General features: G+C 44.5%; 1 protein-coding gene across 1 annotated transcript; it reads right to left on the bottom strand.

The window, feature by feature from the left end:
- Nucleotides 1–497: 497 nt before the first annotated feature.
- LOC130576106 (NADH-cytochrome b5 reductase 3-like) lies at nucleotides 498–17,029 on the bottom strand. The gene is made up of 9 exons (XM_057370494.1): nucleotides 16,896–17,029; nucleotides 13,230–13,361; nucleotides 10,054–10,126; nucleotides 8,179–8,285; nucleotides 7,257–7,386; nucleotides 6,307–6,390; nucleotides 6,097–6,182; nucleotides 3,641–3,740; nucleotides 498–2,472 (listed from the first exon to the last, which is right to left on the bottom strand). The coding sequence occupies exons 1-9, from the start codon at nucleotides 16,914–16,916 to the stop codon at nucleotides 2,300–2,302; spliced, it is 906 nt and encodes a 301-aa protein (XP_057226477.1). The 5' UTR covers nucleotides 16,917–17,029; the 3' UTR covers nucleotides 498–2,299.
- Between the last annotated feature and the right edge of the window lie 830 nt (nucleotides 17,030–17,859).

Here is a 17,859-nt window from a genome sequence, read left to right as displayed (position 1 = left end):
TGATACAGGATTTAAATAATTAATACTGAATTGAGACAATATAAAGTGGATTTGTCAGGGTGGCAGGAATGTTTTTTCACCTGGAAAAACATTCAGGTGTGTTGGAATGATCAACATGTCTTACATCAGAATTAATTGGTCTTCCTTCTTATCCCTTTTTTTAATTTCTCGGTTGTGGATAATTGGCATTTAATCAATCCTATCTCCTTTTTAATGAGTTATTTTAATTAGTCATAAGCAGGGACCATTTTTAGCCAGCTTTAGTTAAGTTTCTTTTTCACTGATTTATTGTTGCTTCAATCATGAAATCGCCAAAACCTTTCAGTGTGTTAAATTAATCCTGAAAAGCTTCAATGTACAAATCCTGAGCAAACTGGGGATTGGATATCTGGGATCTCATGGCCCTTCAAGGACACGTTGTGTTTACCCAGTGATTTTGATGATAAGGGAAACTCCAGGTTATGGATAACCCAAATATGAACCAGATCTCATGAAACTCAGCTTTCCAAAACTTTATTCAGGATAAAAAAAGATGGGAATGACCTTGGCAAATACAATAACGAAAAAAATCTATGCATATCCCACAGTGATACAGACCAGCAGCAAGATCACTTCTCCTATATTTCTGCTTTTTACTTTCCAAAAAAAAGGGACTAAAACTTCAAAACTTGAGTAGTATTCCAACTTTGGAGCATAGTAGTAAAGAACAAGTTTCAGAAGTACACACCAAAAATTCAAGACTTGAGGCAAACATCAAATTAATAAAATTAATAACAGTATTATCTAGTTGAGGTTCCTTAAATTAACTGTAGTATCTTTGCCTTTTAATTCTTGATGAAAAATGAACCTTTTAAATAGACARTACCCACCTGCTGTACAGGTACAAAAGGAAACACAGTGAGCTATRATCTCAAATTCCTACCCACTCTTTAAAAATTGCTATTGTACATTGACACCTGTAGCTACCTTAGCACCCACAGTACTTCACACATGACTAAACATCCTTTCAGTCACTCTGATGTCATCACCAGAACAAGTTTTTTAGTTTCCCAGGTGCCTTGCAGGACACCTCCAACTTCAGCAGCATCTCTGCTGGTCAGAAGCAGAAGCTTGGGCAAGATGCCTGATGTGTCCTAAAAAACTAGGTAAAATGCTGCTGTAAAAAATGGRTATCAAAAAATAAAAATTGAAGCTGTAGTAAACAGCTTCTAAGAAACAGTTTTAGACTCAGACATTTGAATTTGCTGTCAGTTTGGTGATTTAAGGCTGTTCCTGTGCATCCTTACCAAGCAAACCCTTGGTAGCTTTGCCTGATTGAGACAGAGGCAATCGGGTGCTGCTGCACTCACAGCTGGGCTATCTGCCAAAACCCACCCTGGCAATGAAACCTGGGCTCCCTTCAGTCCAAATCCATCTCTGGGAAACAATTAACAAAAAAATTTGATCCACTTTTCACCAAGCATTTTTTTTTCACTGCACAGGATATGCAAAACAACTGCTCTTGTACTCCTAGGGCATTGCCCAGTATTTAGGAGTAAATACAAAATTTAGTACTTTTTTCAGTATTCCACAYAACTTACAAGTAAAAATTCAAGGTACTTGTGGAACAGTACCCAAAGCCACCTTCTGTAGTTTCTTTCATTGCCCAGGGATGAGAACAGTGACCAGCTGGAAAAGTGTTTGCACTTATGAGAGGCTATTCCAAAATACAAAGGAAACCCATATTTTACCTGCCTACCTCTCTGTTCTCATTAACAAGGCAGCTGCAACAACTTCAGTCATAAATTGTTAACTGGCATCCTTCAACTCAACAAGCATCTTTCAGCTGATGTTGCAAAGGTTATGGATACAAGGCAAWCACTCCTGGCCCTCAGAGCTCTGTAAGGATTACAATTTGGCATAAGCAAGACGAATAATCCAACACTTTTCATTATTTTCGTAGTTCATACTGAATAAAATCCTGGGTATGCACAGTGTTAGGAAGTAGGATATTACTGCCACTTGATTACAGCAMTAAGAAAAAGCATAAATGAGTGTGTGCTGCCCTGAGCAGCTGCACTGTCCTCCCTGGACATGGAGCACACAACACAGAGCACGAGGCATCACCACCTCTCCACACACAGGTTTAGCACAGTTACGTGTCTTACTTGCCAGAGAGTCTGAAAATATGAAGCATTTTTAATGTAAATGTAGTTTCCCAGCACTGTGCATTAGCCACCTCTGTAACTTTGTCCTGTTCCCCGTTAAATGGGTTTATTTTCTGCCTTTCTACACAAGATTCCTKAATTACCAATCGTGTTTAGAAGGAGAACCTCATGTCCTTGGCATAGCCCAGTTTGTCCAGATTGGGAATGCAAGCATACTGGATCATTGGAGGAGGTCCACACATGAGGATCAGAACATCGTTCTGCGGTGGGGGCAGGTGGTCTCTGATCATCTCTTGGTTCACAAATCCTTGGCTGTATTCCCAATCTGTTAAAAAGAAAATGAAAGTAGGGGAAAGGGAATGAGGTTAAAAGGACAAGAAGAGARACACAAGTCACTTTAGAAAGCAGAAATAGAGCTGATGAAGTTGTTCCCAGTTGGAACATTCACAGTGACAATCGGCTTTATTGGGATTCAGGTTTAACCATCACATCCCCAGCCCTGGATGCAGAACAAACTTTTGCTGCTGCTGACCCAAACTTTTGGGCACCGTAATACTGACATATTTTTTTATCAAATTTTTGGCCAGGTCTGCAGAACAGTCTTGAGGAGGCCTAAGGAGGAACTTKTATCCTAACAGCTAAGATCAATTCACAATTCCCCCAAAAAAGGAACGGTGATCAGAAATTCAGGAGAACACTAATTGCAGTGGATGACACAACAGCAACAAACTGTGGGGAGGACAAGACCCTCCCCTCACTGTACCAGAGGTGTATTCTTGGTCACAAGGGAAGAGGAAGCACATGGCTCTTCCTTTCTGCCCCAAACTCCCACTGAATACGAGTGTGAATCTATCCTGACGTGGGTGGGCACGACAACGGTAACAAAGAAAAACCACAAGGAATGACACAGTTTAGCCTTCTTTTCCTGAAGCCTGTTCAGGAAGCTCATCCTCTCACCCAGCCAGCTGTGTCACGCTCTCTCTAAAGCTGGACTGCACCAAGCTGGAGCWGTATTTTCATTGAGGAGTGCTGCTAACCCAGAGGTGATCCCATTGCCTAGTAAGAGGATCTGCTGCCATGGATTGCCAAACACTCTCAGCCAGGCAGAGATCTGTGTCCGTGAGCTACATGGTACCTGTGGCACTGCAGCTGCTCAGTGCAGGCTCCAAACCCATGGGTAACATGTCATATTTATGCATGAGGGGAAGGAGAAAAGGTCACCTTCCCCAGAAGACAATGGTAAATATTCAGGTGTAGCCATGGGAGGAAGATTGCACTGCCACTGACCTGAGGTGAGCTTTGGAAACACTTATCTGCTTACACCTGAGCCTCTGTGCATCCTGTGTGGAGAACAATGCTACTGGATGCACTCAGACACTCATTAAGCAAGAAATGAATCGTTAAGCTCAGAAATACACACATTACATAGMATGTCTCCTGTAAAACACATTAATACTCATGAGTGTCACATRAAGTGGCAGTTTAGGTCTTACTTTCAGGTGCTGTGTCCAGCGTGTACCAACACTTGAAGCGGCTGGGATTCTGRGCCTGGATCTCATCGAGCTCGGAACGTAACAGGATATCCTTCTCAGTCTGCAGGAGAAGCAAAACAATGATCACACCCTGCATGGGAATGTAGCCCTCAGATGGTCACGGAGCACCAGCTACTGCACAGCCCTGAGAGCTGAAACAGATTATTCAACTCTGTTTTACAGGCTGACGAGACCAAACCCAAGTTATTTCCATGTCAATCCTGTGGCAGAGCTAATAAAAAGGCTCATAACTTTCCCAAATCCTGACTATGCAATGCCTTCTCTCTAAAAATAAAACAAAGCTGAACCGTCACTTAATCAAGAAATCAGAAGAATAAAGCCTTATTTTTAGCACTATTACAAAAAGCAATTTGCATTCAAAAAACTAATCATGACAGAAATATCTCCCTACCCCTTCCTGTAGCATCCAGCCAAGAAAATGCCAAGTTTTCACCTGTGCCAATTCAAGTATCATCAGCACTGCCATATGGAGACTGCTTGGCATTTTAAAAGGATGTGAAACAAACAATCAAAAGGGTATCAAGTTGTGGCTGGAACAACAAACATGACTCAGGGTATCAGGTTTTGCTCCTCTGTGATGCAGCATCACTGATGGCCAAAGGAAAATCTTATTTCCCTAAGAGCAGCTGCAGTATGGGCCCGAAGGAAAAGGGTAAAGACTAAAAGTRGTGCCATCTCCTGCAGCCTCAGTAATTTGGCACTGAGGTCAGCACTAAGTCTGTAACTGCGGGGGTAAGAAGGAATGTGCAGCAGCTATTCCAGAGAAGGCGCCTATTCTGGGACCTACAGCTGTGGGTGCTCCAGAAAAGCTCCTACTGGGGCTGGCCAACTCTAAACATGCCAGCCAGAAGCACAGCAGGAGCCCATTTTAAAATATTTTTAAAAACTGCTTTCTATTTGTGCARTTACTGGGTGCAAGGATGCTTTAAAGCCAAAGGCTTATGTTTCCATAGGCTGTTGCTAACATGCAGGGAATTGTTCCTTAAGCTCTCTCTCCAAGCTGCAGTGGATTTTCAATGCTGATAAAGAAGCTCCAGCCCTGTGTTAGTCATTCTAAATCACTCCTAGCAAATCTTGACCCTCCTGCCCCAATACCACTGTACTTTATGCAAAATCCAAGGGCTCCAGCCAGCAGCAGAGAGCACTGGCAGGGCTTCCCAGAACGGGGAATCTTGGCACTTGGATCATAGCTCCTGGACAGAAAAATCTCAGGTTGTAACTCAGGTGTCGTAGAACTGCCTGGGTGGAAAGGACCATAAAGATTATCCAGTTCCAAACCCCTGCCATGGTCATGGGCAGGGACACCTTCCACTATTCCAGGCTGCTCAGAGCCCCATCCAGCCTGGCCTTGGACACTGCCAGGGATGGGGCAGCCACAGCTTCTCTGGGCAACCTGTGCCAGGGCCTCACCACCCTCACAGGGAACAATTTCTTCCCCATATCCAATCTAAAGCTCCTCTCTGTCAGTGTGAAGCMATTCCCCCCTTGTCCTGTCATTCCAGGCCCTTGTCAAGAGTCTCTCCCCACCTTTCCTACAGGCTTAGGTATGGCACAAATGAAATGAAGACACACTGAATATGAGAAGAAAAACAGAGGAGTGCCTAAAGAAGCTAAAAACCACAAGCATGAAGTGAAGCTCACCACAAATAATGACTCATAATCCAGAAACAAATATTCTTTAGAAGGAAAAATTGAAAAGCAGAAAAGATTCACAGCAGAAGAACATCAGGAAAAGAAGGGGGTTTGYCCAGCAGCACACCAGCATTTGGGTTATCCAAGAAATCTCTGTTGCAGGGATTCTATGGATGAAAGGGCTTCCCTTTGGCCAGCATGGAGGGTGCCACACTTTAAGGTGCAAGAGAAACACATGAAGCACTGACAGAGGGGATGGTAATAAAAGCAGAAGCAAAGCAGAACCACAGCTCTGTAACTGAGGAACCTGCTGCAGACCAGTTAATTTTAGYCTCACCCAAGGTGTCCTCAGACAGAAAGATTCCATAGACAAACCCAGCTGTAAAGAGGGGGAGTTACAATTGCTGGAGGAGACAAATGTCCACCTCCTTCATGTTTCCACTAAGAAAGACAGCTCTGAAAGTCTGCCCAAAACATGAMCAACTTGCACAAAGGAATGCAGCCCTTTCAAACATCCATAAACTGGATTAGAAACAGAGCAATGAGTCACAGGAAAGCAAACATTAGCAATCATTTCTGTAGTAATGCCAAACCCTCAATTTATTACAAATGTTTTTATATGGGAGGTTTCCAACATTTGAGTTCGCTTTTCCCCTCAGGGTTTGTATCACTGTACCAGGCTTCCTCAGAGAGGATTTCATTTGCTGAGTGGAGTTCTGCTAGGTAAGTAAAACTCTACAAACAGAAAAAAAGGACAACATTACCTGATTAGCAAACAGCAGCTGGCAAATGGTGGGGTCATCTTTGTCCTTTATGATTGCTCGAATGATCTGCAGCATYGGTGTTATCCCTGGAAGAGAGAGGCAGGTCAGTGATGTGAGGATGGGGAATAAAAGAAGGGACAAGTGGGATAATGTGGGTAAATGCATCTACCAGCTGTCAGAAACTACAGATGAATCGTTGCAGACACCTACCAGTACCTCCTGCAATCATCCCCACGTATTTCACTGTCTTGGTAACTGGTTCAGCTTTCTTTTCTGGACGAATATCAAACTTGCCTGGAGAGACAATGAGATGGAAAACACTGAAGCAGGCAGGAAACACCTCCTGTTATCCCTTTCCAGCACATCCAGCTAAACTSACTTTGTTTCAGCCCTGTCACCCCTCCCTCCCAGGGAACAGAAAAGGTGAAGATGTCCTGAATTAAAGCAATCCTGAAAGAAGAATTTAAGACATGAGGTGGTAACATCAGACACTGACAGGGGTTATTACTTGTTGCTGAGCAGCCTACATACACACTACCTGTAGTTCTATTTGCATCCCATTCCCTCAGTGACATTCAGAAGCCCAGATCATGGAGTTCTACACATAAGAACTGATCTCCTCAGAGAGTTTATTTCCCCTCTGCAGATTATTTTAAGGGAAAACATAAAATATGCAGCATGCTTTTTTTTTTTTTTTTTACTCAAAAAAGAGAAAAACAGACAATTTGCCCATTTCATCCAAACCCAACAGAGCYTGAAACTCCCAAAAATGTTGTGTTGTATTCACAGCTCTCTTCATCCAGAAAAACATGAATGCTACATACAAAGCTCTGGAAAATCACGTGTCAGAGCTCTGCTTCACACAAAACTGCCAGAAGGTTTTTGCGGCACCTTTGTGGCTGCATGATAATAAAGTGAGATATTTTACACTGACTTAAAAGTACTGCCTAATCATAAAGTTAATTTTCACTTGGGAAATCAGCACTGGGCAGTGCAAATTCCCAGTGTTTTTATCAGTGCAGAAACTATGTCCTTATAAGCATGGAAAAAACCCATCCCTTAATTGAGAACTGCATCAATAAAAAKCACTTCTATAATAATAAGACATTTCTCCTGTACTATTTACTCTGGATAAATTCTGTCTTCCAAACCAGTCTTACCTTTTCCTTTGTACACAAGGAGGCCACTTGGTCCTCTGAAGTCAATGGTGTCCCCTATTTTCAGGCTGTTTAAGTATTGAGACATCTTCCCCCCATCAGGAAACTTGGGGTGGACACCTCTGAAGTAGACCTGTTAAAAACAACAAGGAATCAGTTATGTCTCACAGCTCAGAGATAAGCATCTGCCCTTCAAATTTTTACATACAAATACTCACGCAAAAAACACAATTACTCCATAAAGAAATGTCATGTCTGACTGATAAAAGATTAAAATGCTATTCCTGCCCCAATTTTTGGACAGAGACTGGTGATTTCTCCATTGTAGTTCTGCAGTGTGGTTCTGCAGAAAATATTGATAATAATCAACATGATTTACACCTAAGTTCTAAAAGGGTTAGAAAAATAAAGAAAAAACCCAAAATACTTTGATTCCAAACAGTAACATTCTGAGAGGAAATCCAGGGCAGATATCCACATTTTAAACTCCTAACAGCTTTAAATGACAGGTAGTTTAGCTACCAAGGGACAAAACGAAAGTACATTATTACAAGACTTAAAATACCAATTCAATTAAATCAGTCATCCACACTGCCCAGATGAGTAATGATAATRATCACCACTCTCAGTGATCATAATGACCAAATTATATTATCTYCAGAAGGAGCTGACCATTTAGGCAAGGTTAATTCCTTATTCCAGCAGGATTAAAAAGTGTATGAACATCTGCAGGTTACACAGACCTTGGAAAATGACGCAGCATCTTGTGAGACACACTCACTAAAGAAATGCCTGCACAATGCCATGTGGATTGTAGGTAATGGCACATTCCTGAAGAGAAGTCAGAACATCAGACTTCACATAAAGGCACTGTAAAGGTGGCTCAGAAGTTGCCCAGCCTGGGAACAGAATGGGACATTCTCACCTTGACAACAAGATCCACAAAGCCCTTGTCATCATCACTGGAAACTGGAGTGTAAGGTCTGACAACCAGAGCTCCATCAATCCGWGCAGACAGGTAGATGTGCTGTCCTGTTGCAGGCAAGAAAAAACAAAAACTATTTTYCTTTCAGAAGATTTTTCTTTCAGTGAATGTATTGAGTCGGCACAGACTGAAACTCAGCTTCAGAGTTCCAACTGCCTCATTTTGGAACATCACTTTTTCCTTTCTTATTTTCCTGACACTGCAACAGTTTGCCAGAGTTGTTAACCACGCAGAGATCTACCTGGAAGGACAGACAACTCCACTGCTAATTGTGTGTCAATCATAACTTCATGCATTTATATTTACCAARGCCTAAACTGTATCTGAGATATTGCAAAAGATGGGATTTGTCTCTCCTGTACAAACAAATAAAAAGGACACAGGAGGGGAAAACTGTCCAATGCTGTTCACACATCTTTATTAACATATTAGTTGTAAACTGCCACAGTTTAGTTAAAGCTGAGATTTTAACTGCTCTTGCTTTGACCACAGATCCCTCACACTTTCCAGGAGGTCTCCAGCTGCCTTGCTAAGGCTGACTAGACACAAAGCACTTTTCTAATCCTGCTATTCCTCCTCCTTAAGCCATGAATGTAGCAATCATATTTCCATCTGTCATACATTCTCTGAACTCTGTAACAGTTTCTCTTGTCAGTGTCTGCATTTTTTTTTTCAGGGGAAAAAAAAGAATTAACTTCTATGAAATATTTTCCTATCAAATTCCAGCATTCTGAAGAGACTCCTGCAGGCACAGACTCACAGAGCTCTGGTGACCACTGCAGACTGTCAGCCTGCAGTGGGGCTGTTACTGGGGCAATCTCACAGGAACTGGTACAAAGCCAGAAAATGAGCCCCTCCCAGAGAAAAAAACATGCCTTATGCCCTCACCTRGTAGAGCTTCACCCCACACAAATTGGCAGCTGCTCCATGGGGCCACACAACCCTCTCTCTCAGAATGAACCTTTCAGTGCTTTTGGTGATAAAAGCCAAATGCTGGTGCTGGACTAAAGAGTATACCCCACAACTGCAGCTCTGCTGCTCCCAGCTGCTTTTCCTACCTCAGCAGCTTTCAGCTCTCTCTGCTTCCCAAGTGTCACCCACTAAACCACTCCTCAATGYTCATTATGGGCAAGCAAGGGAAACAAACTTTGCTGTCATGGCTACTTTAAAAAATCAGGAGATTTATAACATCCCAAACAAGAGGGAACTTAACACATGGAAAAGAAGCTGACAACAACCACGAAGCACCTGTGCCACGGATCACTGTGGCATCTTGTTAAAGCAGAAGTCCTATTAAACACAAGCCACAATTAAATGCTYTTTATAGAAGCAGGAGGAAACAATGGCACTAAGCTGTTATGGAAGGCAACACACCACGTGGCAGGCCTTTGGAAACAACTACCCCCAGTGATTAAAAAGTTCCATGAAATTCAGAAGTGAGCAGATCATCCGGTAAACCACATGTGTTAGAGGAGAAGTGGATGGGAGTGGTGCCTCAGGGCATGRAAAGGGACTGCAGGGATTTAGCCCCACAGGAAAACACATACTGGAAAGCTGTGACTGGAAAAGTACAAGTGAAGACCTGTGTTTGTTTCTACTCTCTTCATAGAAACAAGCTGGATGTTCACTCAAGTACCCTACATTTCAGAGCCTGCACATTACTCACAGCACAAGGATGATCTTGCAGAGTTCTCAATAACAGCTCCAGCTACATGGGCAGTATTCCAAATTCAAAACATAGAGAAAAAATCCCCCCAAAATCTCTTATACTATAAATAATCCAAGCAAAACTTGGATTCTTCATAAGAAACGTACCTAGAGGGAGACCCAGAACATGCTCCATGGAAGGGAGAGCAAATCGAAATCTCCTTGTGTCATGACTAATATCCTGAAAGAGGAAAATTAAAAGAACAGTCAGTTGTGTCATTGGGATGTTTGTGATTTCACTTGTAAAACAAGGCAAGTCTGGCTTCCTGCAGGATTAAGRATTAATGATACTTAATGATACTTGTGTGCAGATCAAGACTAAGTGATAACTTTCCAAATATAATCAACATTTACACTGCCTTCTGTGAGAAGCCACAAGATAAAAATGAATTACTTCTTCARTTCTCATTTCAAGTTTAAATATGCAGCAGTTCAAGGCCAAAGTATTATGATTTTCATTTCTCAAAATCAGATGAATTAATCATTTCAATGAAGATGATTTTGGAAGACACCAATGGCTGTTAAGACCAGAAAGTAGCAAGCTGGTTCCTTTAGCTATGCTAAGATCCTTGAACATATTTTCCTTGTAAAAAGTGGATTAATCTGTAAATAAAATTGAAAAGAGCACTCTATTTAGATATCAACTTCATTACAAAATTATGACAATATATGCTGTCCTGCTGGGATAATTTATTCTAGTCTTTACTAGGAAATTCATACCTTGAATAAAATTTTGGCAGTAAGTAATTAAATATTATTTCTTATGTAAGTTTCATGGTTTAAAAATCAGGTCATATTCATGGGAATAAAAAACACAGCAAAGAAAAGACAGAAAGAAACATACAGCTTAATGCCTCATCCAATGACTTCTGTTTTTTTAAGGGTTTTGTAACCCTTATTGTTGGCTTAACTGTTTTTAAAGTAACCAATGGAGACAAGTTTCTTCCTCATCACAGTTTGCCTCATCTTCCCTTACCATGGTCATACTGATGAAATTTTCTTCACACTAACTCATTTTAAGGCAAATCCTGAGGAAGAAGGGAACTGATTGGCAGTCTCAAAAGGGCTTCTCTGTACTTGTATCTATTCAGGAGCAGTAACTGAATTCAACTGAATTGAAAATTCCTTCAGAAAGACAACTARTGTGGACTTAACACTGCTGCTCTCACTCTGCTGCTGCTTCTGTATGGAAATTTCAGCACCAGCTTCACTGGATKTTGCCATTTTGCTGCATTTTTATTATGGTGTCTTTAACAGCATGCAGAAAGAACACAGCTCTGAATTCCCACCTATTCATCTCACCAATTAAAGTTTAGCTGAAGGTGACTCAACATATTTTGGTGCATCATGGGGCAACTGTGAGAAACTAAGAGGCTCAGGAAAACCTTAATACCTAGATCAGAATGCCCGTGTCTCTCTCTGTCACACAGCCAGGACACTGAGCCTGCCACTGCAAGGTGTTAGTCAAGGCTGGATTGCAGACAGCTTTGGATTGGGATGCATTTCCAGCATGGGGTCACCTCGCACCATCACTCCCCTTTGGCACTGCTCTAAGCACCCAGAAGCCCTTGGCCACACCCTCCTGTCTCAAACTGCAGTGCAAGTTTTCCACCCTTGTCAAATGCAAAGCTGGAAAACAGTTTYTGCAGGTTGGTGCTTTGCTGAAACCACTGAAAGGCAACAAATTAATAATGCTCACCATTACAAAACCAACCAACCAACCAAAGTGAAGCTGTTGGCTTTTATTAAGGCATAAACTAAACAAGCACATCTAACTATATTACAAAAGATTTCTCCCATGCTATGCACTAGGAAACAGCCTCAAAATTTCTCTGTTCAAAAGACAGGAGGTGTGGCAGACTCAATTTGGGCACATCACAGATTCATAGGATTTGGGTAGAAGGGACCTTAAAGATCATCTTGTTACAACCCTCCTGCCATGGGGAGGGACACCTTCCACTAACCCAGATTSCTCCAAGMCCCATTCAGCCTGGCCTTGGACATTTCCAGGGATGGGACAGCCACTGCCAGGGCTTCACCACCCTCACAGGGAGTAATTTCTTCCTCATATCCAATCTAAACCTGCTCTCTGCCAGTGTGAAGCCATTCCCCCTTGTCTTGTCACTCCAGGCCCTTGTCAAGGATCTCTCCATCTTTCCTGTGGGCTCCCTTCAGGCACTGCAAGGCCACAATGAGATCACCCCGAAGGCCTTCTCCAGGATGCACGATACCAATACCCACAGCCTTTCCTTGTAACCACATGCTCCCAACCTCATGAGAAACCAGGGAGTCTACAATAATAGTGTGGTTGCAGTACATATGGGAAATAAATTCAGCAAGTACACATGGGAATTAAATTCAGCAATGCAGCCCAGCCCAAGCCATCAGGAAGCTTTCAGTTCCCACGAACGCAGGATTCAGAATGACAGTGACTGTTTCCTTTGACAGAGAACCATGAAAGCCAAGCTATCAGTGCACCCTCCAATCCTCAAACAAAGCGCTGTTCTAGTCCAAAGTCCTCTGATAAATTTCTGACTAGCTCATAGCACTAAAAAGTTTAGACTTAAAATATGCTCAGGTGTGACTTTACATCTGAAAAGCCAAGTTTCTCTCTCATGCTTYTGATGGTGGCTTTACCAAAGGAAAACTGAACTTTTCAACTTTGGTGGCTTTGGCTCACTTCCCAAAAGTTACCAACTTCTGATGGCAAGATCCACCCCTGAAAGTGCCATGGTTTTCCTCTGATATCTCGCTTGAGCAAGAATTTMATTTTGTACCTGGAGACACAGAGGGGCTTTACTTTTAACAGAGAGAAAGAGAAGCTGAGACAGCTCGGGTGCTAGGACTACRTGACTTAAACACCCTTCTTCCTGCAACACATTAAAGTGCATCAATCCAGTAACAGGAACCAGTATCAACATAGTTCTGACAGCTGCTGTTGAATGGTACTGACCATGAAAAAGCTGCCTGACAGCAGGACTCGTGTCCCTTAGCCCAGCCAGCAGTGTGCAGTTTGGGAATTTCTGCTGATGTGTCCCACAACATGAGACACACGTGACTGTGAGTTTGATAATTTCTAAAGCAGCATTCTCCACTCTAAACTGCTTGGAAACAAGCTGCCTTCAGAACTGCAGGACTCAGTAATACTACACAAAGAGCTTTTATAAAGTCCTTTTCTCAAGACAAAAGTATTCACCCTGTTGGATCATCAGAAGACTTCAGAAGCTGTAAGCATTTCACAGTTTCCATGGAGAGGTCATGCTCAGCACTGCACATGCACCTACCTCCTTATCAATCAGCCTCAGTGCATACTTCACTTCAGGGTCTTTCAGGGTAATTGCAGGCTGGGGATTCCTGAAAATCCTCATGATGGTGGTGTAGATCAGCCATATTGGGTATGTCACCACCTGACGCAGCTGCAGCAGCACAGAAACAGCGTTAGAAGTGTGCAAATTAAACATAGTTTTCAGCTGACAAGGAACATGGTACTATGACATTACAATGTACCCACCAATAAAGAATGTGCTTCTTTGAGCCAGAAGAGAAAGCATTATTACAAAAGAAAAAAAAAAAAAAAAAAAAAACTAGAGAAAGAAGTAAACAGTGTTTCATTTTCTGGACAACATGAAAACTAGACTGAAAGCGTGAAGAGAAAGCATTATTACAAAAAAAAAAAAAAAAAAATCCCAAACCAACAGATTTGCTTCATGAAGACCTGATGTCACTCCTGAGTGCTGAGGCACTTGCACACCAGCACGTGTGGCAGCTGGACACACTGTGAAGCRAGGCTGTCACAGGTCTCCATCCCCAGGTTAGGGACACTGAATCCCAGTCTCCAACAGGCATAGGGACACACGTCCACATACCCACAGAACCACAGAATATCCTGAACTAGAAGGACCCACCAGGACTGAGTCCAGCTCCTGACCCTGCACACCCCAACACTTCCATCCTGTGCCTGAGAGCTTTGTCCAAATGATCCTTTCACTCTGTCAGGCTTGGTGCTGTGACTATTCCCTGGGGTGCCTGTTCAGTGCCCCGCCACCTTCTAGGGGAAATATCCAACCTAATTTCCTAATATCCATCCTAAACATGTGGCTGACCACACTGATCAACACAGCACTGATGCTCACACAAACAGCACCAATGGGCCCATCCTGCTCCCCTCCCCAGCCARTCGGGATGAAGGTCCATGAGTGGGAATTCCATATACACACACATGTACAAGGTGGATCCCCCAGCAACTGGCTTTGCCCTGGCAGCAGAGTGCCCACACTCAGGGTTCCCAGCTCCTGCCATCAGGACACACAGGCCACTGCTGCACAGACCCCTCCACATGCCATCCCCCACACCGAGGAGCCCCTGTAATTTGGGGTCTCACACTTGACCACAGACCCCATGCTCTCTCTGGCAGCTGCCCAGGACTTTGCCAGCCATCCCACACTGCTGCTGGGTGCTGGCACCATGTACACACCCTCCAGCTCAGTGCGTGGGGGCAGGCACTGGCACTTCCACCACCACACAGATTCATGCACGCAGAGCAGCACCCCTTCCTTGGGAAAGCAACGAAGTTGCAGGACACACCCAAAGGGCAGCCCCTTTCGTCCTTTTATAATTTCATTTTCCCCACATCTGAAGCTCTACAAGACAGGCACAGGTTATGCTCTGATACCACATCACCCTCTCCACACTAGGGCAAGAGAATAAACTGAACAACTAAGAATAAAAATCCCCTTTGACTCTGTAATTTATTATTCAACGCTTCAATAAAGGAGAGAGGAAAAGCATGACTATAGCAAAAAAATAAAAAACCTGAGCTCAAAGTCCTGCCTAATAGCTTTCACTTTCACTTTATTTTAAAGCGACCTGACCCAGTATTTTAGAATGGCATTTGTGYAAGTGGGATAGTCTGTCAGAAGGCTATAAAAACTTCCCACATTATTAATAATAAAACTGTGGGACAGCATAAACTCTCCTTAAAATCCTGCTGTACAGGTTTCAAATGTATGATCACTGTGTACAGCCWGAGGGCACACACACCATATACACACACTGCATTTTCCACTTTTATTTGGGAATACTGAAATGGCTCCACACAGACTATTTCTGAAGAAGCTGAAGTTTCCAGGAATATTATTCTTTAACTCTCACCGAGCCACCAGATTACTGCAGCTCTGGGAAGTATTTTTGTTATTGAATCACAAAAAAGAGGAAAGGGAGGGAAGTTGTTCAAGGTGACAGAGCAGCAAATAAACTCCTTAATGAGAAATTAAMATGTGATTGAGGCTTTGTGGCAAGAGCAAGCTGACTCTGCAGCAAGTGTTTCAAATGAGACATTAGTATATTAAAATAGTTTCACTTATAAATGTGGTCATCTAAAAGGAACAAAAAATAGCGTTGCTGTTGTCAGGCAATGACAAATAATTTTAACATAATTTTAGCATTAACCTCGTGGAAAGCATTTTGTTATTCATAGTCAATTAGCGCAAAAGTCTCATGGGATTTGGCCTGGAAAGAAACAGCACACCCACTAATTCAGAAAGCTATATTAGTTCCTTACTTAGATCTATCAGCAGGTGGGAAGGAAAAAAGGGGAAGAAATGAAGGCCAAATGATTTCAAAAAGTCATGGTTGCTAAGAAAAGCATTCTCTGGGTTAAAAGTGACTCATATTCTCTCACCACACGGCAGACCAAGATATTAATGAAGATAATTGCACAGCATCAGGTCTGGAGCCACAGAGAGCAACAGGCTGACCAAAAGGCCTGGGAATCACTAAACAGGGACCTCGTGACTCATCATTTCCAGCTGCACCATTCTTTGCTAACAGAGACGGCAGAATTAGTAACTGAGCAGGAATTTTTATTAATGGAAACAGGCCTCCGTGTGATAACAAAGAGAAAAGCTGTGGAGACTGCACTGCTGGGGCGTGGTGAGCAGAGCAGTCAAACACAGAAGCTCACGGCTCCACACTCCAGCACCGCCCTGCCCTACAAACACAAAAACCAAACCCTCCTTTGGCATGAGAAACTTTGTACCCATAGCTTCAAAACCCGTTTTTGAGGTAATCTCAAACATTCTTCTCAAGTCTTTCAGAAACCAACGAGACGCTAAAGGGATTTCTTCACTTCTACAGCTTTAGCTTCATCGTCTCTGTTCAGTGCACCTTACGAGCAGCTGTACCCAAACGAGCAYGCTGAATCCACCTCCATCCTGCTCCTCTCACAAACGCACAGACAGAAGTGTTTGAGCACCAGAACAAAGAAGYGTAACAGGCAGCTGAGAAAAGAGGGCAACGATGCATAGCAGAGATTACAGTGCTGCAGACACACTGCTCAGCAGACATGATCACTGAATAGTAGGATGGTTTGGACTGGAAGCAACTTAAAGATCATCTCGTTCCACCACCGTAGGCAGGGACACCTTCCACTATCCCAGGCTGCTCMGAGCCCCATCCAGCCTGGCCTTGGACACTGCCAGGGATGGGGCAGCCACAACTTCGGGAAATCGGTGCCAGGGCCTCAGCACCCTCACGGGGAAGAATTTCTTCCTGATATTTCCACCTTAAACCTACGCTGCTCCAGTCTAAAATTATTTCTACGGAGGAAAACACCACAAGCGTTCAGAGCCATCAGCGCGGGCCCTCAACAATAAAGCAACAATGACAACAGTAACAACAATAACAACAACAGTTATCCGCGGAGCTGGGAGCGCAAAACCCCCGGGSCAGGCAGCCAGCACAGGCACCAACACTGCCCCGGGCGCAGGAGCCGCGGAACGGCCCCGGAGCCTCCGCCGTGCCGCGGGGGGACCCGCGGGGCTCCCGGCACAGTGGGAGATAGCGGGGACACCCCAGGACACCMGAGACAGCGCCACGCCCCGGAGCGCTGCGGGCGGAGCAGGAGGAGAACAGGAAGGGACCCCTTCTCCCGGCCGCCCCCCGGCACTCACCGTGCTGAGCGGCGCCCCCATGGCTACCCCGACACACCGCGGGCACCGCCCCGCTCCGCCCCGTGCCGCCACACACCGCGATGATCCGCGCCGGYCCCGCTCCGCCCCGTGMCGYCACACACCGCGATGATCCGCGCCGGTCCCGCTCCGCCCCGTGACGTCACACACCGCGATGATCCGCGCCGGTCCCGCTCCGCCCCGTGACGTCACACACCGCGATGATCCGCGCCGGTCCCGCTCCGCCCCGTGACGTCACACACGCGATGATCCGCGCCGGTCCCGCTCCGCCCCGTGACGCCACACACCGCGCACAGCTGCTTACCCCGCCCCGCCTCGTGACGTCACTGCGGGTCCCGCCAATGGGCGCGGTGCTGGCCGGACCCTTCCGCGGGCCCCCTGTTCCGTGTGACCGCTTCCCGAGCGCCCTTGTGCGCTTTATTGACTGCGTAATTAGTCACAGAATGCACTTGGTTGGAAGGGACCTTAAMGATCACCCAGTGCCACCTCTGCCACGAGCAGGGTCACCTTCCACTATCCCAGACTGCTCCAAGCCTCATCCAACCTGACCTGGAACTGCCAGGGATGTGGCAGCCACAGCTTCTCTGGGCAACCTGTGCCAGGGCCTYTCCACCCTCACAGGGAATGATTTCTTCCTCATATCCAATTCAAACCTGCTCTCTGTCAGTCTGAAGCCATTCCCCCTTGTCCTGTCAYTCCAGGTCCTTGACAAGGATCTCTCTCCATCTTTCCTGTGGGYTCCCTTCAGGCACTGCAAGGCCACAGTGAGGTCACCCCAAAGCCTGCTCGTCTCCAGGTGAACAATCCCAGTTCTCTCAGCCTTAAAAATTCATTAATGGCAATGTTTATCCAAAAAGCACCAGAACTGAGCTGTGCAACAAGGTAGGATGTTTGAGCTGGGCTGCCTAAAATTTTGGTTTACACCCATGTGTGAAAATTAGTGACT

The sequence above is a fragment of the Malurus melanocephalus genome, unplaced genomic scaffold (genome assembly GCF_030028575.1).
Source record: "Malurus melanocephalus ecotype Western Australia unplaced genomic scaffold, MMel_1.1 scaffold_128, whole genome shotgun sequence".
Classification (NCBI taxonomy): domain Eukaryota; kingdom Metazoa; phylum Chordata; class Aves; order Passeriformes; family Maluridae; genus Malurus; species Malurus melanocephalus.
The sequence above is the reverse complement of the archived record's forward strand: the minus strand, read 5'-3'. Positions and strand labels throughout refer to the sequence as shown.